This window comes from Lampris incognitus, chromosome 4, assembly GCF_029633865.1.
Source record: "Lampris incognitus isolate fLamInc1 chromosome 4, fLamInc1.hap2, whole genome shotgun sequence".
Taxonomy (NCBI): Eukaryota; Metazoa; Chordata; class Actinopteri; order Lampriformes; family Lampridae; genus Lampris; species Lampris incognitus.
The window spans coordinates 70130220-70147298 of NC_079214.1; the positions used below are offsets into that span (position 1 = coordinate 70130220).

At 47.8% G+C, this 17079-nt stretch overlaps 1 protein-coding gene across 6 annotated transcripts in view; it reads right to left on the reverse strand.

Moving 5' to 3' along the window:
• dennd2b (DENN domain containing 2B) overlaps nt 1–17079 on the reverse strand; it is a 155171-nt gene that overhangs the window by 31590 nt on the left and 106502 nt on the right. For 5 of the 6 annotated variants that reach the window (XM_056279011.1, XM_056279016.1, XM_056279012.1 and 2 more), the window contains 2 exons: nt 14952–15092; nt 11943–12091 (listed from right to left, as the gene is read on the reverse strand). In XM_056279011.1, coding sequence (XP_056134986.1) covers nt 11943–12091; nt 14952–15092 — 290 coding nt within the window. The remainder of the gene's footprint in view (nt 1–11942; nt 12092–14951; nt 15093–17079) is intronic. The other variant, XM_056279013.1, reaches the window with a different exon arrangement.

The window sequence follows — 17079 nt, forward strand, 5'->3', positions numbered from 1 at the left end:
CATGCCATTCTGAAAATGGCCACTAGGGGCATTCATTCAGTCATTAATTCATTAGCTGCTTCTCTGGGGTTGGGTCGCGGTGGCAGCAAGCTAAGTAGGGCACTCCGGGCACTCCAGACATTCCTCTCCCCAGCAACGCCCTCCAGCTCCTCCCGGGGGATCCCAAGGCATTCCCAGGCCAGATTGGACATGTAGTCCCTCCAGCGAGTTCTGGGTCTACCCCAGGCTCTCTCCCAGTTGGCCGTGCCCAGTAAACCTCCAAAGGAAGGCGCCCAGGAGGCATCCTAATCAGATGCCCGAACCACCTCAACTGGCTCCTTTCGACGCGAAGGAGCAGCGGCTCTACTCCCGAGCTCCCTCCGGATGTCCGAGTTCCTCACCCTATCTCTAAGACTGAGCCCAGACACCCTAGACCAGCGTTTCTCAAACCTCTCCTGGAGGACCACTTGTCCTGCATGTTTTAGATCTCTCCCTGCTCCAACACAGCTGATTCAAATGATCAACTCGTTATGAGCTCCCGAAGCTGCCTAATAACAAAACTGATCATTTAAATCAGCTGTGTTTGGAGCAGGGAGAGATCTAAAACATGCAGGACAAGTGGTCCTCCAGGAGAGGTTTGAGAAACGCTGCCCTAGACAATCATGCTTAGGGTGTCATCATGCTGATGATTGCTTATGGCATGAAACAGGCTTGTACTATCATAAAGAATTTACTTGACTCACTGGATTTTTTTGCTCCTTATTTGTTGAGCACTTTCCCTACTATTGAGTGTTTCTTTTAACTATATATATATATATATATATATATATATATATATATATATATATATATATATATATATATATATATATAAAATTATACTTATAAATAAGGTGCAATTAACACTGGCTCAGAGTTGAACATGAGACTGCGTGGCAGCCCCTGATGCCCGGCACTGGGTTGCAGGAGCTCTATTTGCAAAAAGTTAAATTATCATTTTAAGAAGTTAAAGTGCACGAGTTTTTTTTACAGGGTAGTGCAGGTTTTATCCAGGGTGACCATATACGGTGAGCCCAGTAGGGAAGATAGAAGGGGGTGAGGGGCGGTGTCAGGCTTGTTAGAAAGGCCTGTATGGAAGAAGCTGTTCTTGTGGCGTGAGATTCTTGTTTGTATAGCTCGTAGCCTCTTTCCAGGGGGGGGTTTGAAGAGACCATGGCCTGGGTGGAAAGGTTCAGCCATGATCTCTCCCACCCGCCTCAGTGTCCGGGAAGCGTACAGATCCTGGAAGGATGGCAGGTTGCAGCGCGTCACCCTCTCAGCAGAGCGAATGATACCCTGCAGTCTGCTCTTGTCCTTGGCAGTGGCAGCAGCGTATCAAATAGTGATGGAAGAGGTGAGGATGGACTCAATGATGGCAATGTAAAAGTTTAGTACATTTTCTACCAACCTTTTGAATTTCTCTCAATTTAAAGTTAGTTAAAGTTATATTATTTCACCATTTCCAATTTTGGCACAATGGTTCAGAATTGTGCTTTTGACAGCTGTCGAAGCACCACCGGACAACTGGGTTGGTTGGGCTGGGATGCAAAGCGGGGCTGGACTCATGCCGCGGCTGGGGGTGCAGTAGCCCCGTTGCCCGCCTCGGAAAGCACAGTGCGTGGCCCATCTTGCGGGCCCCCCTTCTGTCTGCGACGCATCCATGTCAGGGCGGTGTCCGATGCCATACCGGTGAAGGGGACTGGGTACAGCCGTTTACGACGGCAACTCTTGACATGTACCAGGCTCTCTTCACAGATCTCCCCAGTTACTCCTTCCTCACACATCCACACCCCCCCCCCATAAGAGACGGGCCCATAAGACACAAGCAAGATGTAGATATATTCAAGGGGTTGATGGGGGGGTTTAACCTGACATGAATAAGAAAGTTGTTATAATCATCATTTGAACATACAGTCAGGCTGGTGAGGCAGGGGTTCCATACAGGCAGGCTGGTGAGGCAGGGGTTACATACAGGCAGGGCTGGTGAGGCAGGAGTTACATACAGGCAAGGCTGGTGAGGCAGGGGTTACATACAGGCAAGGCTGGTGAGGCAGGGGTTATATACAGGCAAGGCTGGTGAGGCAGGGGTTACATACAGGCAAGGCTGGTGAGGCAGGAGTTCCATACAGGCAAGGCTGGTGAGGCAGGGGTTACATACAGGCAGGCTGGTGAGGCAGGAGTTACATACAGGCAGGCTGGTGAGGCAGGGGTTACATACAGGCAGGCTGGTGAGGCAGGGGTTATATACAGGCAAGGCTGGTGAGGCAGGAGTTACATACAGGCAAGGCTGGTGAGGCAGGAGTTACATACAGGCAAGGCTGGTGAGGCAGGGGTTACATACAGGCAAGGGTGGTGAGGCAGGAGTTACATACAGGCAAGGCTGGTGAGGCAGGGGTTACATACAGGCAAGGCTGGTGAGGCAGGGGTTATATACAGGCAAGGCTGGTGAGGCAGGGGTTACATACAGGCAGGCTGGTGAGGCAGGGGTTACATACAGGCAGGCTGGTGAGGCAGGAGTTACATACAGGCAAGGCTGGTGAGGCAGGGGTTACATACAGGCAAGGCTGGTGAGGCAGGGGTTATATACAGGCAGGCTGGTGAGGCAGGAGTTACATACAGGCAGGCTGGTGAGGCAGGGGTTATATACAGGCAGGGCTGGTGAGGCAGGAGTTACATACAGGCAAGGTTGGTGAGGCAGGGGTTATATACAGGCAAGGCTGGTGAGGCAGGGGTTACATACAGGCAGGCTGGTGAGGCAGGAGTTACATACAGGCAAGGCTGGTGAGGCAGGGGTTACATACAGGCAAGGCTGGTGAGGCAGGGGTTATATACAGGCAGGCTGGTGAGGCAGGAGTTCCATACAGGCACGCTGGTGAGGCAGGAGTTACATACAGGCAGGCTGGTGAGGCAGGGGTTACATACAGGCAAGGTTGGTGAGGCAGGAGTTACATACAGGCAAGGCTGGTGAGGCAGGGGTTACATACAGGCAGGCTGGTGAGGCAGGGGTTATATACAGGCAAGGCTGGTGAGGCAGGAGTTACATACAGGCAAGGCTGGTGAGGCAGGGGTTATATACAGGCAAGGCTGGTGAGGCAGGGGTTATATACAGGCAAGGCTGGTGAGGCAGGGGTTACATACAGGCAGGCTGGTGAGGCAGGGGTTATATACAGGCAAGGCTGGTGAGGCAGGAGTTACATACAGGCAAGGCTGGTGAGGCAGGAGTTACATACAGGCAAGGCTGGTGAGGCAGGGGTTACATACAGGCAAGGGTGGTGAGGCAGGAGTTACATACAGGCAAGGCTGGTGAGGCAGGGGTTACATACAGGCAGGCTGGTGAGGCAGGGGTTACATACAGGCAAGGGTGGTGAGGCAGGGGTTACATACAGGCAAGGCTGGTGAGGCAGGGGTTACATACAGGCAGGCTGGTGAGGCAGGGGTTACATACAGGCAAGGGTGGTGAGGCAGGGGTTACATACAGGCAGGCTGGTGAGGCAGGGGTTACAGTGTTACTGGTCATGTCAAATAGGATCTTGGGGTTGCGTTTACTAGAAGTAATTAGATTAGAGAAATAAGAGACCCTTGCATCTTTGTTGTTATAAGCGCATAAAAGATATTTGAGATGGAGACGATTAACCTCCAGATTGGACAATTTCCATAAACGCTCAATTTTACGACAGTTTTGCCTGAAACTATGTAGGTCATCACTCATCCAAGGGGTTGAGCAAATACATGGGCTAGCTCGACAGACAAAGGCGGTGTAGCTGTGTCTCAGCACGTTCTTACCCATTTATTTACCCATGATTACATGTATTCAGGTAAGCCATCTTTGTCTGTACTCCTGCTGAGCAACAGGCTGCTGTCCTCCAGGCCTCCACCCCATTACAGTGATGTTCATTTTCAGCACGTGGGCATTTGGTTCCATGGAAGATGTTGTTTATGGACTAAAGATGAGGATCATCACAGAACATGCACTTGAAATCATGCATGCCATGGTAGATTTCAACAGCCGGTTTTGCGTTTCCTGTTGCCTCAGTGGGATGACCAGAGCGAATGACTGAAGTGCAGGAGGGGTAAACTCCAACACTGCCCGTGCAGAAACACAAGACGCTCTATGCAGTACAGAAAAGTGAGCATGATGAATTCACCATGGCCGGGAGAGAGGCTCTCAGAGGCCATTGTTTAGTTTCTGTCCACATTCCTTGCACCCCGCCTTCCCCTTTTCCTCCCCTTTCCCTTCCCCACATCAAATCTGCAAAGCTGCATTTAGCATTCAGGATGTTCGCTTGAACAAAGCATCCCTGTTACCAAACACCGAATTACCATTTTCATCTGAAGGAAAAAAAGATCAGTCATATCCACACTTGACAATGGAACCACATCAGGGAAAGTCATTTGTAACCACGGCAGCTAGTTTCTGCTGACAAAAATGAAGTTGCACATGGACTTAAGTACAAACTGTTGTAACCCTAGCCTAAGAGCTGACCATTTTGGGAAAAAGCAAAGTGTAGATGGAAAACAACAGATGAACACAAAAACCTTAAAGTCTACAGGTGATAAACCTCTCACTACATGTCAAAGCCACTGCAACAGACACCTGATGGTAAATCACATCATCAGCTGAACGCAGTGATCACCTGTCTGGTGTCTGATGTAGAAGGCCATCGACACGTCCAGTAAACCAGTTTTTTCTAAAAGTCTCAGTTCAATGTCATCAGTGTAGCTGATCACACAGCACCACACTAACACGTCAACCTGAAAGACAGTCGACGTTGCAGCACAACAGCATCAGCCTACAGAAACACATTCCCTAACATGGAATTTCCTCTCTCGATCTCCCTGCTCCTGCTCCTATTACATCTCCATGACATCTACATCTGCATGGGGAGAGGCGTGGGGAGGTATTATCAGGACCGCATTATGTACTGCAGCTCCACACAGCTTCTATCAGAGCACTAAGTACTGAATACTGCACAGAGAGAGAGAGGTGTCGTCACTGTTTTCAACAGACGCCACCACACAGAACTGCATGTACTGTGTATACTGCATGTACTGCATGTATACATCATGTACTGCATGTACTGTGTATACTGCATGTACTGTGTATACTGCATGTACTGCATGTACTGTGTATACTGCATGTAATGCGTGTACTGCATGTACTGTGTATACTGCATGTACTGTATGTACATGCCACATATCACCTACTGTGGCTGTGGGCTGAGCAGCTTTAGAAAGTGAGATCATTGAAAGACCCACAAAACACACATATACACACACACACACACACACACACACACACACACACACACACACACACACACACACACACACACACACAAGCTTTGCGCATATGATTAAAAACATCCTACAGGCTCTCAGGAATACGAGCGACCATACTTTTCAAAGCCTAAACCACAAGACGGTTGTGTTCCAGTTCTCAGTAGGAACCAGGAACCTCAGAGCATCCTTTATGATGAAGGTTCAAATAAAAAGGCCTGAAAATAAAGAAGTGGAATCAAGGTAGTGAACGAGGGTACAACACAGAGCAGGACCGGGTGTAAAGTGTGCTGTAGTGACACGCTCACTGGTCAACAGCATTCTCCCCTCAAAACAAGAGATAAAATCCCGTGAGAGAACCAAGTCCCATCCCAGCAGAGAACCTGTGCATCTCTCTGGGTTCTCACTGGGATTTGGATTAGGAAAAAAACAAACACACGTCACATCTCTTCTCTGCAGCCCCTCCAAACTGCACACCAATCAACTATGTCGGGGTCACACGTCAGAACCCAAGAAGGTATGGCCTCCAACACGGGGCAGCTAGGCCAGCTCTCTGAGGGCAGATGAGCCCAGGGAGTGAGTGTGGCGCCGCCGGTCAAACGGTGACAGTCAGCCACAGATCACAGAGGGCGAGTCACACACACAGGAAGTGCATTCCTTCCCCTCACAGTCACTGCCCCCACTGATGTTTGTTTAAACTGAGATGTGGAGAGATTAGTGCTCTACCAAAACTCCCTCCCAGTGCTCTCCCACCACCCCTTTCTACTGGGGGGGGGGTCTTGTTACTGGAGGGTGGGCTAGGATTCTGAGTCCTCAGAAACCTCCCTCAAAAACCTTTCATCTTATCTAACCACACCCAAGAGGGCCCCCCTCTACAGTTATGACCCACTTTAGTTTTCCCATGAGGTTTGGCTGGCTGTAACTGGCAGCCTAGAACCCTGGCTGGCTGAGAGTGCTGCAGATTACTGCTGGGATTACTACTACAGATTACTACTGAGGTTACTACTACAGATTACTACTGAGATTACTATTCCTACAGATTACTGCTGAGATTGATACTACAGATGACTACTGAGGTTACTACTACAGATTACTACTGAGATTACTACTACATATTACTCCTGAGGTTACTATTACAGATTACTACTGAGATTACTACTACTACTACTACAGATTACTGCTGAGATTACTACTACAGATGACTACTGAGGTTACTACTACAGGTTACTACTGATATTACTACTACAGATTACTGCTGAAATTACTGCTACAGATTACTACTGAGATTACTACTAAAAATTACTAATGAGATTACTACTGAGCTAACTACTACAGATTACTGCTGAGATTACTACTACAGATTACTACTGAGGTTCTTACTACAGATTACTACTGAGATTACTACTACAGATTACTACTGAGATTAACATGAAGTCGGCACACTAGCTAGCCTGCTCAATGTTCACAACGCTGTGTATGTGTGTGTGTCTGTCCTTCAGTCTGTTTGACTTGTTTCTGGAGAAAACCCTAAGCTTGACAGGTTGACACTATTGACTGAAGGTGTATCTGTAAATAATTTCAATTCAAACTAGCAGCATAGTTTCAGTATAAACAGACAACAGACTAGGAGGTTAAAACCGCCTGCCAGCACAGGTGAACAATGGAATCTAATGTTATAATAACTGGCAGACACTGGTGTGATTATCCATCCATCCATTAACCAAACCGCTTATCCTATACAGGGTGGTGTGATTATCTGTAAAGAAAATGAATCCAGTTGGGAGAAATCCCTTTCCTCAGGAATTTTTCTGAAACTTTACGAAAACGTTCAAGGGAACAAACGTATGAATGCGCACATTAAAATAAAAAAATACAAGGACATCATGTCATCAGATTCCTGGTATAGCAAGGCTAGATAACACAAGTTGTTTGCAGAGGGAACAGCAGACATGAGGTAGAACAGCAGACATGAGGTAGAAGAGCAGATATGAGGTAAGACAGCAGACATGAGGTAAGACAGCAGACATGAGGTAGAACAGCAGACATGGGGTAGAAGAGCAGACATGAGATAGAACAGCAGACATGAGGTAGAAGAGCAGACATGAGGTAGGACAGCAGACATGAGGTAAAACATCAGACATGAGGTAGGACAGCAGACATGACGTAGAACAGCAGACATGGGATAGAGGAGCAGACATGGCGTAGAACAGCAGACATGAGGTAGGGCAACAGACATGAGGTAAAACAGCAGACATGAGGTAGAAGAACAGACATGAGGTAGGACAGCAGACATGAGGTAGGACACCAGACATGAGGTAGAACAGCAGACATGGGATAGAAGAGCAGACATGGGATAGAAGAGCAGACATGGAGTAGAACAGCAGACATGAGGTAGAAGAGCACACATGAGGTAAGACAACAGACATGAGGTAGAACAGCAGACATGAGGTAGGACAGCAGACATGAGATAGAACAGCAGACATGGGATAGAAGAGCAGACATGGGGTGGAACAGCAGACATGGGGTGGAACAGCAGACATGAGGTAAAACATCAGACATGAGGTAGGGCAGCAGACATGGGGTAGGAGAACAGACACGGGGTAGGAGAACAGACATGAGGTAGAACAGCAGACATGAGGTAGGACAGCAGGTATGAGGTAGGACAGCAGACATGGGATAGAAGAGCAGACATGGGGTAGAACAGCAGACATGGGATAGAAGAGCAGACATGGGGTGGAACAGCAGACATGGGGTAGAACAGCAGACATGAGGTAGACAAGCAGACATGAGGTAGGACAGCAGACATGAGGTAGAACAGCAGACATGAGGTAGAAGAGCAAACAAGAGGTAGAACAGCAGACATGAGGTAGAGCACATATGAGGTAGGACAGCAGACATGGGATAGAAGAGCAGACATGGGGTAGAACAGCAGACATGAGGTAGAAGAGCAGACATGGGGTAGGAGAGCAGACATGGGGTAGAACAGCAGACATGAGGTAGAACAGCAGACATGAGGTAGACAAGCAGACATGAGATAGGACAGCAGACATGAGGAAGAACAGCAGACATGAGGTAGAACAGCAGACATGGGGTAAAAGAGCAGACATGAGGTAGACAAGCAGACATGAGGTAGAACAGCAGACATGAGGTAGGGCAGCAGACATGGGGTAGGAGAACAGACATGAAGTAGAACAGCAGACATGAGGTAGGACAGCAGATATGAGGTAGGACAGCAGACATGGGATAGAAGAGCAGACATGGGGTAGAACAGCAGACATGAGGTAGAACAACAGACATGGGGTAGGAGAGCAGACATGAGGTAGAACAGCAGACATGAGGTAGACAAGCAGACATGAGGTAGGACAGCCGACATGAGGTAGAAGAGCAAACAAGAGGTAGAACAGCAGACATGAGGTAGGACAGCAGACATGAGGTAGAAGAGCAAACAAGAGGTAGAACAGCAGACATGAGGTAGAACAGCAGACATGAGGTAGGACAGCAGACATGAGGTAGAAGAGCAAACAAGAGGTAGAACAGCAGACATGAGGTAGAACAGCAGACATGAGGTAGGACAGCAGACATGGGGTAGAACAACAGACATGGGGTAGGAGAGCAGACATGAGGTAGAACAGCAGACATGAGGTAGACAAGCAGACATGAGGTAGGACAGCAGACATGAGGTAGACAAGCAGACATGAGGTAGAAGAGCAAACAAGAGGTAGAACAGCAGACATGAAGTAGAACAGCAGACATGAGGTAGGACAGCAGACATGGGGTAGAACATCAGACATGGGGTAGGAGAGCAGACATGAGGTAGGACAGCAGACATGAGGTAGGACAAGCAGACATGAGGTAGGACAGCAGACATGAAATAGAACAGAAGACATGAGATAGAACAGCAGACATGAGGTAGAACAGCAGACATGAGGTAGGACAGCGGACATGAGGTAGAACAGCAGACATGAGGTAGGACAGCCGACATGAGGTAGAACAGCAGACATGAGGTAGGACAGCAGACATGAGATAGAACAGCAGACATGAGGTAGGACAGCAGACATGAGGTAGAACAGCAGACATGAGGTAGGACAGCAGACATGAGGTAGGACAGCAGACATGAGGTAGGACAGCAGACATGAGGTAGAACAGCAGTAGGACAGCAGACATGAGGTAGAACAGCAGACATGAGGTAGGACAGCAGACATGAGGTAGAACAGCAGACATGAGGTAGGACAGCAGACATGAGGTAGGACAGCAGACATGAGGTAGGACAGCAGACATGAGGTAGAACAGCAGACATGAGGTAGGACAGCAGACATGAGGTAGGACAGCAGACATGAGGTAGAACAGCAGACATGAGGTAGAACAGCAGACATGAGGTAGAACAGCAGACATGAGGTAGGACAGCAGACATGAGGTAGAACAGCAGACATGAGGTAGAACAGCAGACATGAGGTAGAACAGCAGACATGAGGTAGAACAGCAGACATGAGGTAGGACAGCAGACATGAGGTAGAAGAGCAAACAAGAGGTAGAACAGCAGACATGAGGTAGAACAGCAGACATGAGGTAGGACAGCAGACATGAGGTAGAAGAGCAAACAAGAGGTAGAACAGCAGACATGAGGTAGAACAGCAGACATGAGGTAGGACAGCAGACATGGGGTAGAACAACAGACATGGGGTAGGAGAGCAGACATGAGGTAGAACAGCAGACATGAGGTAGACAAGCAGACATGAGGTAGGACAGCAGACATGAGGTAGACAAGCAGACATGAGGTAGAAGAGCAAACAAGAGGTAGAACAGCAGACATGAAGTAGAACAGCAGACATGAGGTAGGACAGCAGACATGGGGTAGAACATCAGACATGGGGTAGGAGAGCAGACATGAGGTAGGACAGCAGACATGAGGTAGGACAAGCAGACATGAGGTAGGACAGCAGACATGAGATAGAACAGAAGACATGAGATAGAACAGCAGACATGAGGTAGAACAGCAGACATGAGGTAGGACAGCGGACATGAGGTAGAACAGCAGACATGAGGTAGGACAGCCGACATGAGGTAGAACAGCAGACATGAGGTAGGACAGCAGACATGAGATAGAACAGCAGACATGAGGTAGGACAGCAGACATGAGGTAGAACAGCAGACATGAGGTAGGACAGCAGACATGAGGTAGGACAGCAGACATGAGGTAGGACAGCAGACATGAGGTAGAACAGCAGTAGGACAGCAGACATGAGGTAGAACAGCAGACATGAGGTAGAACAGCAGACATGAGGTAGGACAGCAGACATGAGGTAGAACAGCAGACATGAGGTAGGACAGCAGACATGAGGTAGGACAGCAGACATGAGGTAGAACAGCAGACATGAGGTAGGACAGCAGACATGAGGTAGGACAGCAGACATGAGGTAGGACAGCAGACATGAGGTAGAACAGCAGACATGAGGTAGGACAGCAGACATGAGGTAGGACAGCAGACATGAGGTAGAACAGCAGTAGGACAGCAGACATGAGGTAGAACAGCAGACATGAGGTAGAACAGCGGTGATACTGCACACATGCATTCTGACAGCCTTCTTTTCACATGTCCTACACCACTTTTTTGTCACAGGTGGCACTCAACAAACAACGCTTTGCTTTTAGTCAGGCCAGTCATCTCACATCATGAGACACACGCTGTCACTTCAATTCCCATCCAACCAGAGGCGTCATGTGTGAGCGGATGGATGCAAAGGAAATGATGACTCAGAATATCCTATAACTAGTTTTGTCATTGGCCTCTTAAAATAATTAAAGGGTTAATTTTTAATCACAAATGTGTGTTTGTCATGTCAGAACTTTACAACCATGGCACTCATGCAAGTCTGCAAGCTGAAGTCTGACATTGAAATGTTTTCTTAAACTCGTGTGAACAGAAATAAAGTAATTAATAAAAGGCCAAACATACTCATCTGTCCACCTCTGATGGCCACACCACCCAGTTAAACACCACCCAGTGAAAAACCACCCAGTTAAAGACAAGCTGAAGGGTGGAACATGCATTGTGTTATTCATTTGTGATGTTCAGGAGAGAGGACAGGAGTCAGGACTTGTTCCCCTATCAGAAAAGCCATGTCAAACTGAACACACCAGTAGTTCAGTACACTGGTGGTGACTGGAGAAATATGAAGACATATGAACAGCTTTACAAAACGTTCATCTGTCTTTGTCCGCCAGCAGGGCAAAAGAAGGAAGGGGTGATTAAAGGTCACATGAACCAGATTTAAGAGCATCACAAACTTCTGATGTTTGACATGAGGGAGGGAGTTTGATTTACTGATGGCCAGTCATGGCTGGCATTTCAAGAAGAATGTGGACATCAATATGCAATAGAAGATCACTTTTCCTCTCCCAGTCTCACTCCCAGGCTCCCTCCCATCCACTGGACATCTTCTGTTAGTGTACGCCTGCAACTACACACCAACATCACTACAACCTTGCTGTATTTGTCAGAAGATAAAAACGGTATTCTAATAAACACAAAAATAAAACTTTTTCTTTTGAGATCTTTAAGTGTCGATAAGAGGTAGAAAGAACGCAAATACATTTTCCATTTCATGCGACCTTTGATGCCAAATGGAAGGGAATGGTTGAAGAATCACCTCAGTTTGTCAGCCACAAAGATGACCCGGCGCTCCAGCAGCAGAGAGGCGAACACCCGGATCACCTGCCGAACACCCAGACACCCGAACAGACTTTCAAAGTCCACGTGCTCCAGTCTGGAGTCCATGGGCCGCCTCAGCTCTATGACCTGCTCAAAGAACAACAACCACCAGAGCATAAGGTTTAGACTTAAAGACTGACTGCTGGAACAATTGACAATATTTATTGATGCTTTTTGAGAGAAAGAAATCACTCAGTAATGACTTACTACATGCCAGGCACGCTTTGGGGATGAATATAAGAAAACTGCAGCTTCTCTTTCACCTTGAACATAAGCACTGCATAACCTGAACCCCACACTAAACCACTGGAGCTGCAGCTACCCTCATTACTGCTGACCAAACCATGGGTTAGCGCTAAAGAAATAAAGGAATGTGTGACAACCGCATGAAAAATTACGCTTTTGCATTAGCAATGCATGACATTGTCAAGTTGTGTTATTCCTATCCATAGTTTTCAGTCACGTGACAGTGGCGGGCAAAACAAAGTTCCAGCATGGCGGCCAACAGTGGAAACTCTGTAGAGCAGCAGCACAGACCTGTCAATTTTCCAGCTGTTCCAAGCAACGACTATTTGGATCACCTTACGAAAGTAGAACAACAAAGATATATTAACAAACTACAAGTGTTGGGCACTTGCGATCCATATACAGCACCCGCCGCAGTATTTCAGTCTCTAAAAACAGCCAAGTCCCTGCCAGAGCTCCAGTTGGGTGATGGTGACCTATATCTTGTGGAGAATCCCTCTCCTTACACTGCCGCCAGCATGAGAGCTTACAGAAGTACAGACAGGTGTATGTGCACTGCTCAAAAAAATAAAGGGAACACATAAGCAATGCAATGTAGCTCCAAGTCAATCACACTTTTGAGATATCAACCTGTCCAGTTAGGAAGCAACACTGATTTGTGAATCAATTTCACCTGTTGGTAAATTGTCTAATTTCCACCAGGTGAAAATTAGACAATTTGCAAGACAACCCCTATAAAAGGAATGGATTTGCAGGTGGTGGCCACAGACCATTTGCCTGTCCTCATCTTTTCTGGCCGATCTTTGGTTAGTTTTTCATTTTGCTGGTGCCCTCACCACCAGAGGTGGCATGAGGCGGTATCTGCAACCTACAGAAGTTGCTCAGGTAGTGCAGCTCATCCAGGATGGCACATCAATGCGTGCTGTGGCAAGAAGATTTAATGTGTCTCCCAGCACAGTATCCAGAGCATGGAGGAGGTACCAGGAGACAGGCCAGTACACCAGGAGACGTGGAGGGGGCCGCAGGAGGACAACAACCCCGCAGCAGGACCGCTATCTGGTCCTTTGTGCAAGGAGAAACAGGAGGAGCACTGCCGGAGCCCTACAAAACGACCTTCAACAGGCCACTAATGTGCAGGTTTCTGCTCAAACAGTGAGAAACAGAATGCATGAGGATGGTATGAGGGCCCGACGTCCACAATTGGGGCCTGTGCTCACAGCCCAACACCGTGCAGCTCGATTGACCTTTGCCAGAGAACATCTTGGTTGGCAGATTCGCCATTGGCGCCCTGTGTTCTTCACAGATGAGAGCAGGTTCACACTGAACACATGTGACAGACGTGAGAGAGTCTGGAGACGCTGTGGAGAACGTTCTGCTGCCTGCAACATCCTCCAGCATGACCGGTTTGGCGGTGGGTCAGTGATGGTCTGGGGAGGCATATCCTTGGAGGGCCGCACAGACCTCTACGTGCTAGCCAGAGGTACCATGACTGCCATTAGGTACCGGGATGAGATCCTCAGACCCATTGTCAGACCATATGCTGGTGCAGTGGGCCCTGGGTTCCTGCTCATGCATGACAATGCTCGTCCTCATGTGGCCAGAGTGTGTCAGCAGTTCCTGTATGTCGAGGGCATTGATGCTATGGACTGGCCTGCACATTCCCCAGACCTGAATCCAATCGAGCACCTCTGGGACATCATGTCTCGTACCATCCGCCAACGCGATGTCGCACCACAGACTGTCCAGGAGTTGACCGATGCCATGATCCAGGTCTGGGAGGAGATCCCTCAGGAGACCATCCGTCGTCTCATCAGGAGCATGCCCAGACGTTGTAGGGAGTGCATACAGGCACGTGGAGGCCACACACACTACTGAGCCTCATTTTGAATCGTCTTGAAGAATTTCCACAGAAGTTGGATCAGCCTATGTTCTCATTTTCCACTTTGATTTTGAGTATGATTCTGAATCCAGACCTTAATGGGCTAATGATTTTGATTTCCATTGATCATTCTTAGGTTATTTTGCTCTAAACACATTCCTCTGTCTAATAAATAAAGATTTTCAGCTGAAATATTTCATTCATCGAGGTCTATATTGTGATTTTAGGTGTTCCCTTTATTTTTTTGAGCAGTGTATTTTCCTTCTGGAGGGGTCAGTAATGCTGCCGTTTGGGAAGTGTTTTGCCCGCCAGGTGGGTGTTCCAGTATGACTGTGACATCACGTGAAAACTATGGATACTCTCTGATGAGAATGTGGAGCAGCAGTCCTTGCTTGTCACGTGTTTTCCTTGCCAGTCACGTGGTTCCCTTGCTAGTCACATGGTTCCCTTGCCAGTCACGTGGTTCCCTTGCTAGTCACATGGTTCCCTTGCTAGTCACGTGGTTTCCTTGCTTGTCACGTGGTTTCATTGCTCGTCACGTGGGTTCCTTGATTGTCACGTGGTTTCCTTGCTTGTCACGTGGTTTCCGAGACACAAACGTCACTGAGCAGACAAACAAAAGCCACTGGTGGCAGAAAAGGGGTGGGACCAGGGAAATTGGTCTTTAAATTACTAGGTGAGAGCTGTCAGTTACTCCATTTCTTTTACTCTTAGTAGGGATAAACACAATAAATAGGCATTTCAGATGGAGGCTACTAAAAACCCATGATGAGATTATCATCAAGTAACAAAAATATAAAGCTGCTCTGTCAGCACTTATACCTCATTTCCTGCTCCGGGCAGGAAGGTCTTCACTTTGATCGTCTTCCCTGGTGCAGGGAAGGGCGATTCCATCAAGCTCCTCATGAAGGGGTAGACCAGGGCTGCAGAGATCCCTCTTCGCCTCTCCACCTCGTCCAGAATCTGAACACAGGAGGAATTGGAATAGAGTAATTTTTGTTCAACTAACTGAGACCTGCAGAGATACAAAGATCCACTCAAACTGAAACAGGGTTTTATTTTGAGTGGATTTCTGTGACGTGGAGGGGTCAAATACCACTGCAACTGCCTGTTGCCAATTTTTAGGTGCCAACATTTCTGGGACACTGGCCAATGCATATTTCAGTTACCAGTGCTGCTGGCAGTGCAGAGCCACCAGTCACACACACATGATTTCAGCTGCTGATGGTGTACCTACCGTCAGTAGCTGAAGCCTATGATCTTGGTTTACCACATCAGTTTGTTAGCCCTACTTTCACTTTAACCTTACTACCTGCCTTACTCTCCACATTAGGCTGTCATGGTGAAGCTACAAAACATTATATATCAAGTGATTTTTCTTGGTACAATCGATTTGACTGTTACCAGTAAAATGAGCTACAACTCAAGTGTTCATTATCTGGATATTTATGGATTAGCTACTGTTTTAATCATGCCAGCGACAGAAACAATCAAAAGGGGCATTTCTTTTTTTTAAAATTTATTTATTTATTCATTATTTTTCCCCCTTTTTCTCCCCAACTTGGCCATTTACCCCACTCTTCCGAGCTGTCCCGGTCACTGCCCCACCCCCTCTGCTGATCTGGGGAGGGCTGCAGACTACCACATGCCTCCTCCCATACATGTGGAGTCGCCAGCCGCTTCTTTTCACCTGACAGTGAGGAGTTTCACCAGGGGGTCGTAGCATGTAGGAGGATCAGGTTATTCCCCCCAGTTCCCCCTCCCCCCCGAACAGGCACCCCGACCGACCAGAGGAGGCGCTAGTGCAGAAACCTGGACACAAACCCACATCTGGCTTCCCACCCGCAGACACGGCCAACTGTGTCTGTAGGGACGCCCGACCGAGCCGGAAAAGGGACATTTAAATCTTCAAAATTCTCACTTTAAGACTCAACTTAAAATGTAGTAAGACTTTGTGTGACATATGCACAAGTTTGTTGACAGATGATAAGTGATTTAAGTGTAAAAGGGCAGAGAGTATCAGCTCATAGGACTTGTGTCTCTGGTTTTATCTGTGTCAAGTGACGAGGCAGATGAGGGAAAAGCACCAGTTGCACATCTACGCAGCTCTGCACCGTACATCTGAGCTGCACATCTACGCAGCTCTGCACCGCACATCTGAGCTGCACATCTACGCAGCTCTGCACCGCACATCTGAGCTGCACATCTACGCAGCTCTGCACCGCACATCTGAGCTGCACATCTATGCAGCTCTGCACCGCACATCTGAGCTGCACATCTATGCAGCTCTGCACAGCATGTCTGGGCTATTCACTAAGAAATAGCAATTTGAATGTCAACTTTGAATAGAAATTTATAGTGTGCTATCATGCATATAAGCACAGGCAATTGTCTGGAACTTAGTGGTCATTTTTGTTTTGAAAAAGACTGCATGAATTATTTTCCATGCCTATCTGGTGTGTGTGGAAAATCCCACCCAGTACGCCTGCATGGATGTTTCAGCCCTAACTGCCAACCACTGTCTGGAAAGTTGATGCTCGCATCCAAGGTCACATGATATCGCCTCACTGATTTACACACACACACACACACCCACACACACACCCAAGGTCACATGATTTCACCTCACTGATTTACACACACACACACACACACACACACACACACACACACACACACACACAGATCCAAGATCACATGATTTCACCTCACTGATTTACACACACCCACCCACACACACCCACACACACACACACACAGAGATCCAAGATCACATGATTTCACCTCACTGATTTACACACACACACACACACACACACACACACACACACACACACACACACACACACACACACACACACACACACACACACACATCCAAGGTCACATGATATATCACCTCACTGATTTACACACACACACACACACACACACACACACACACACACAC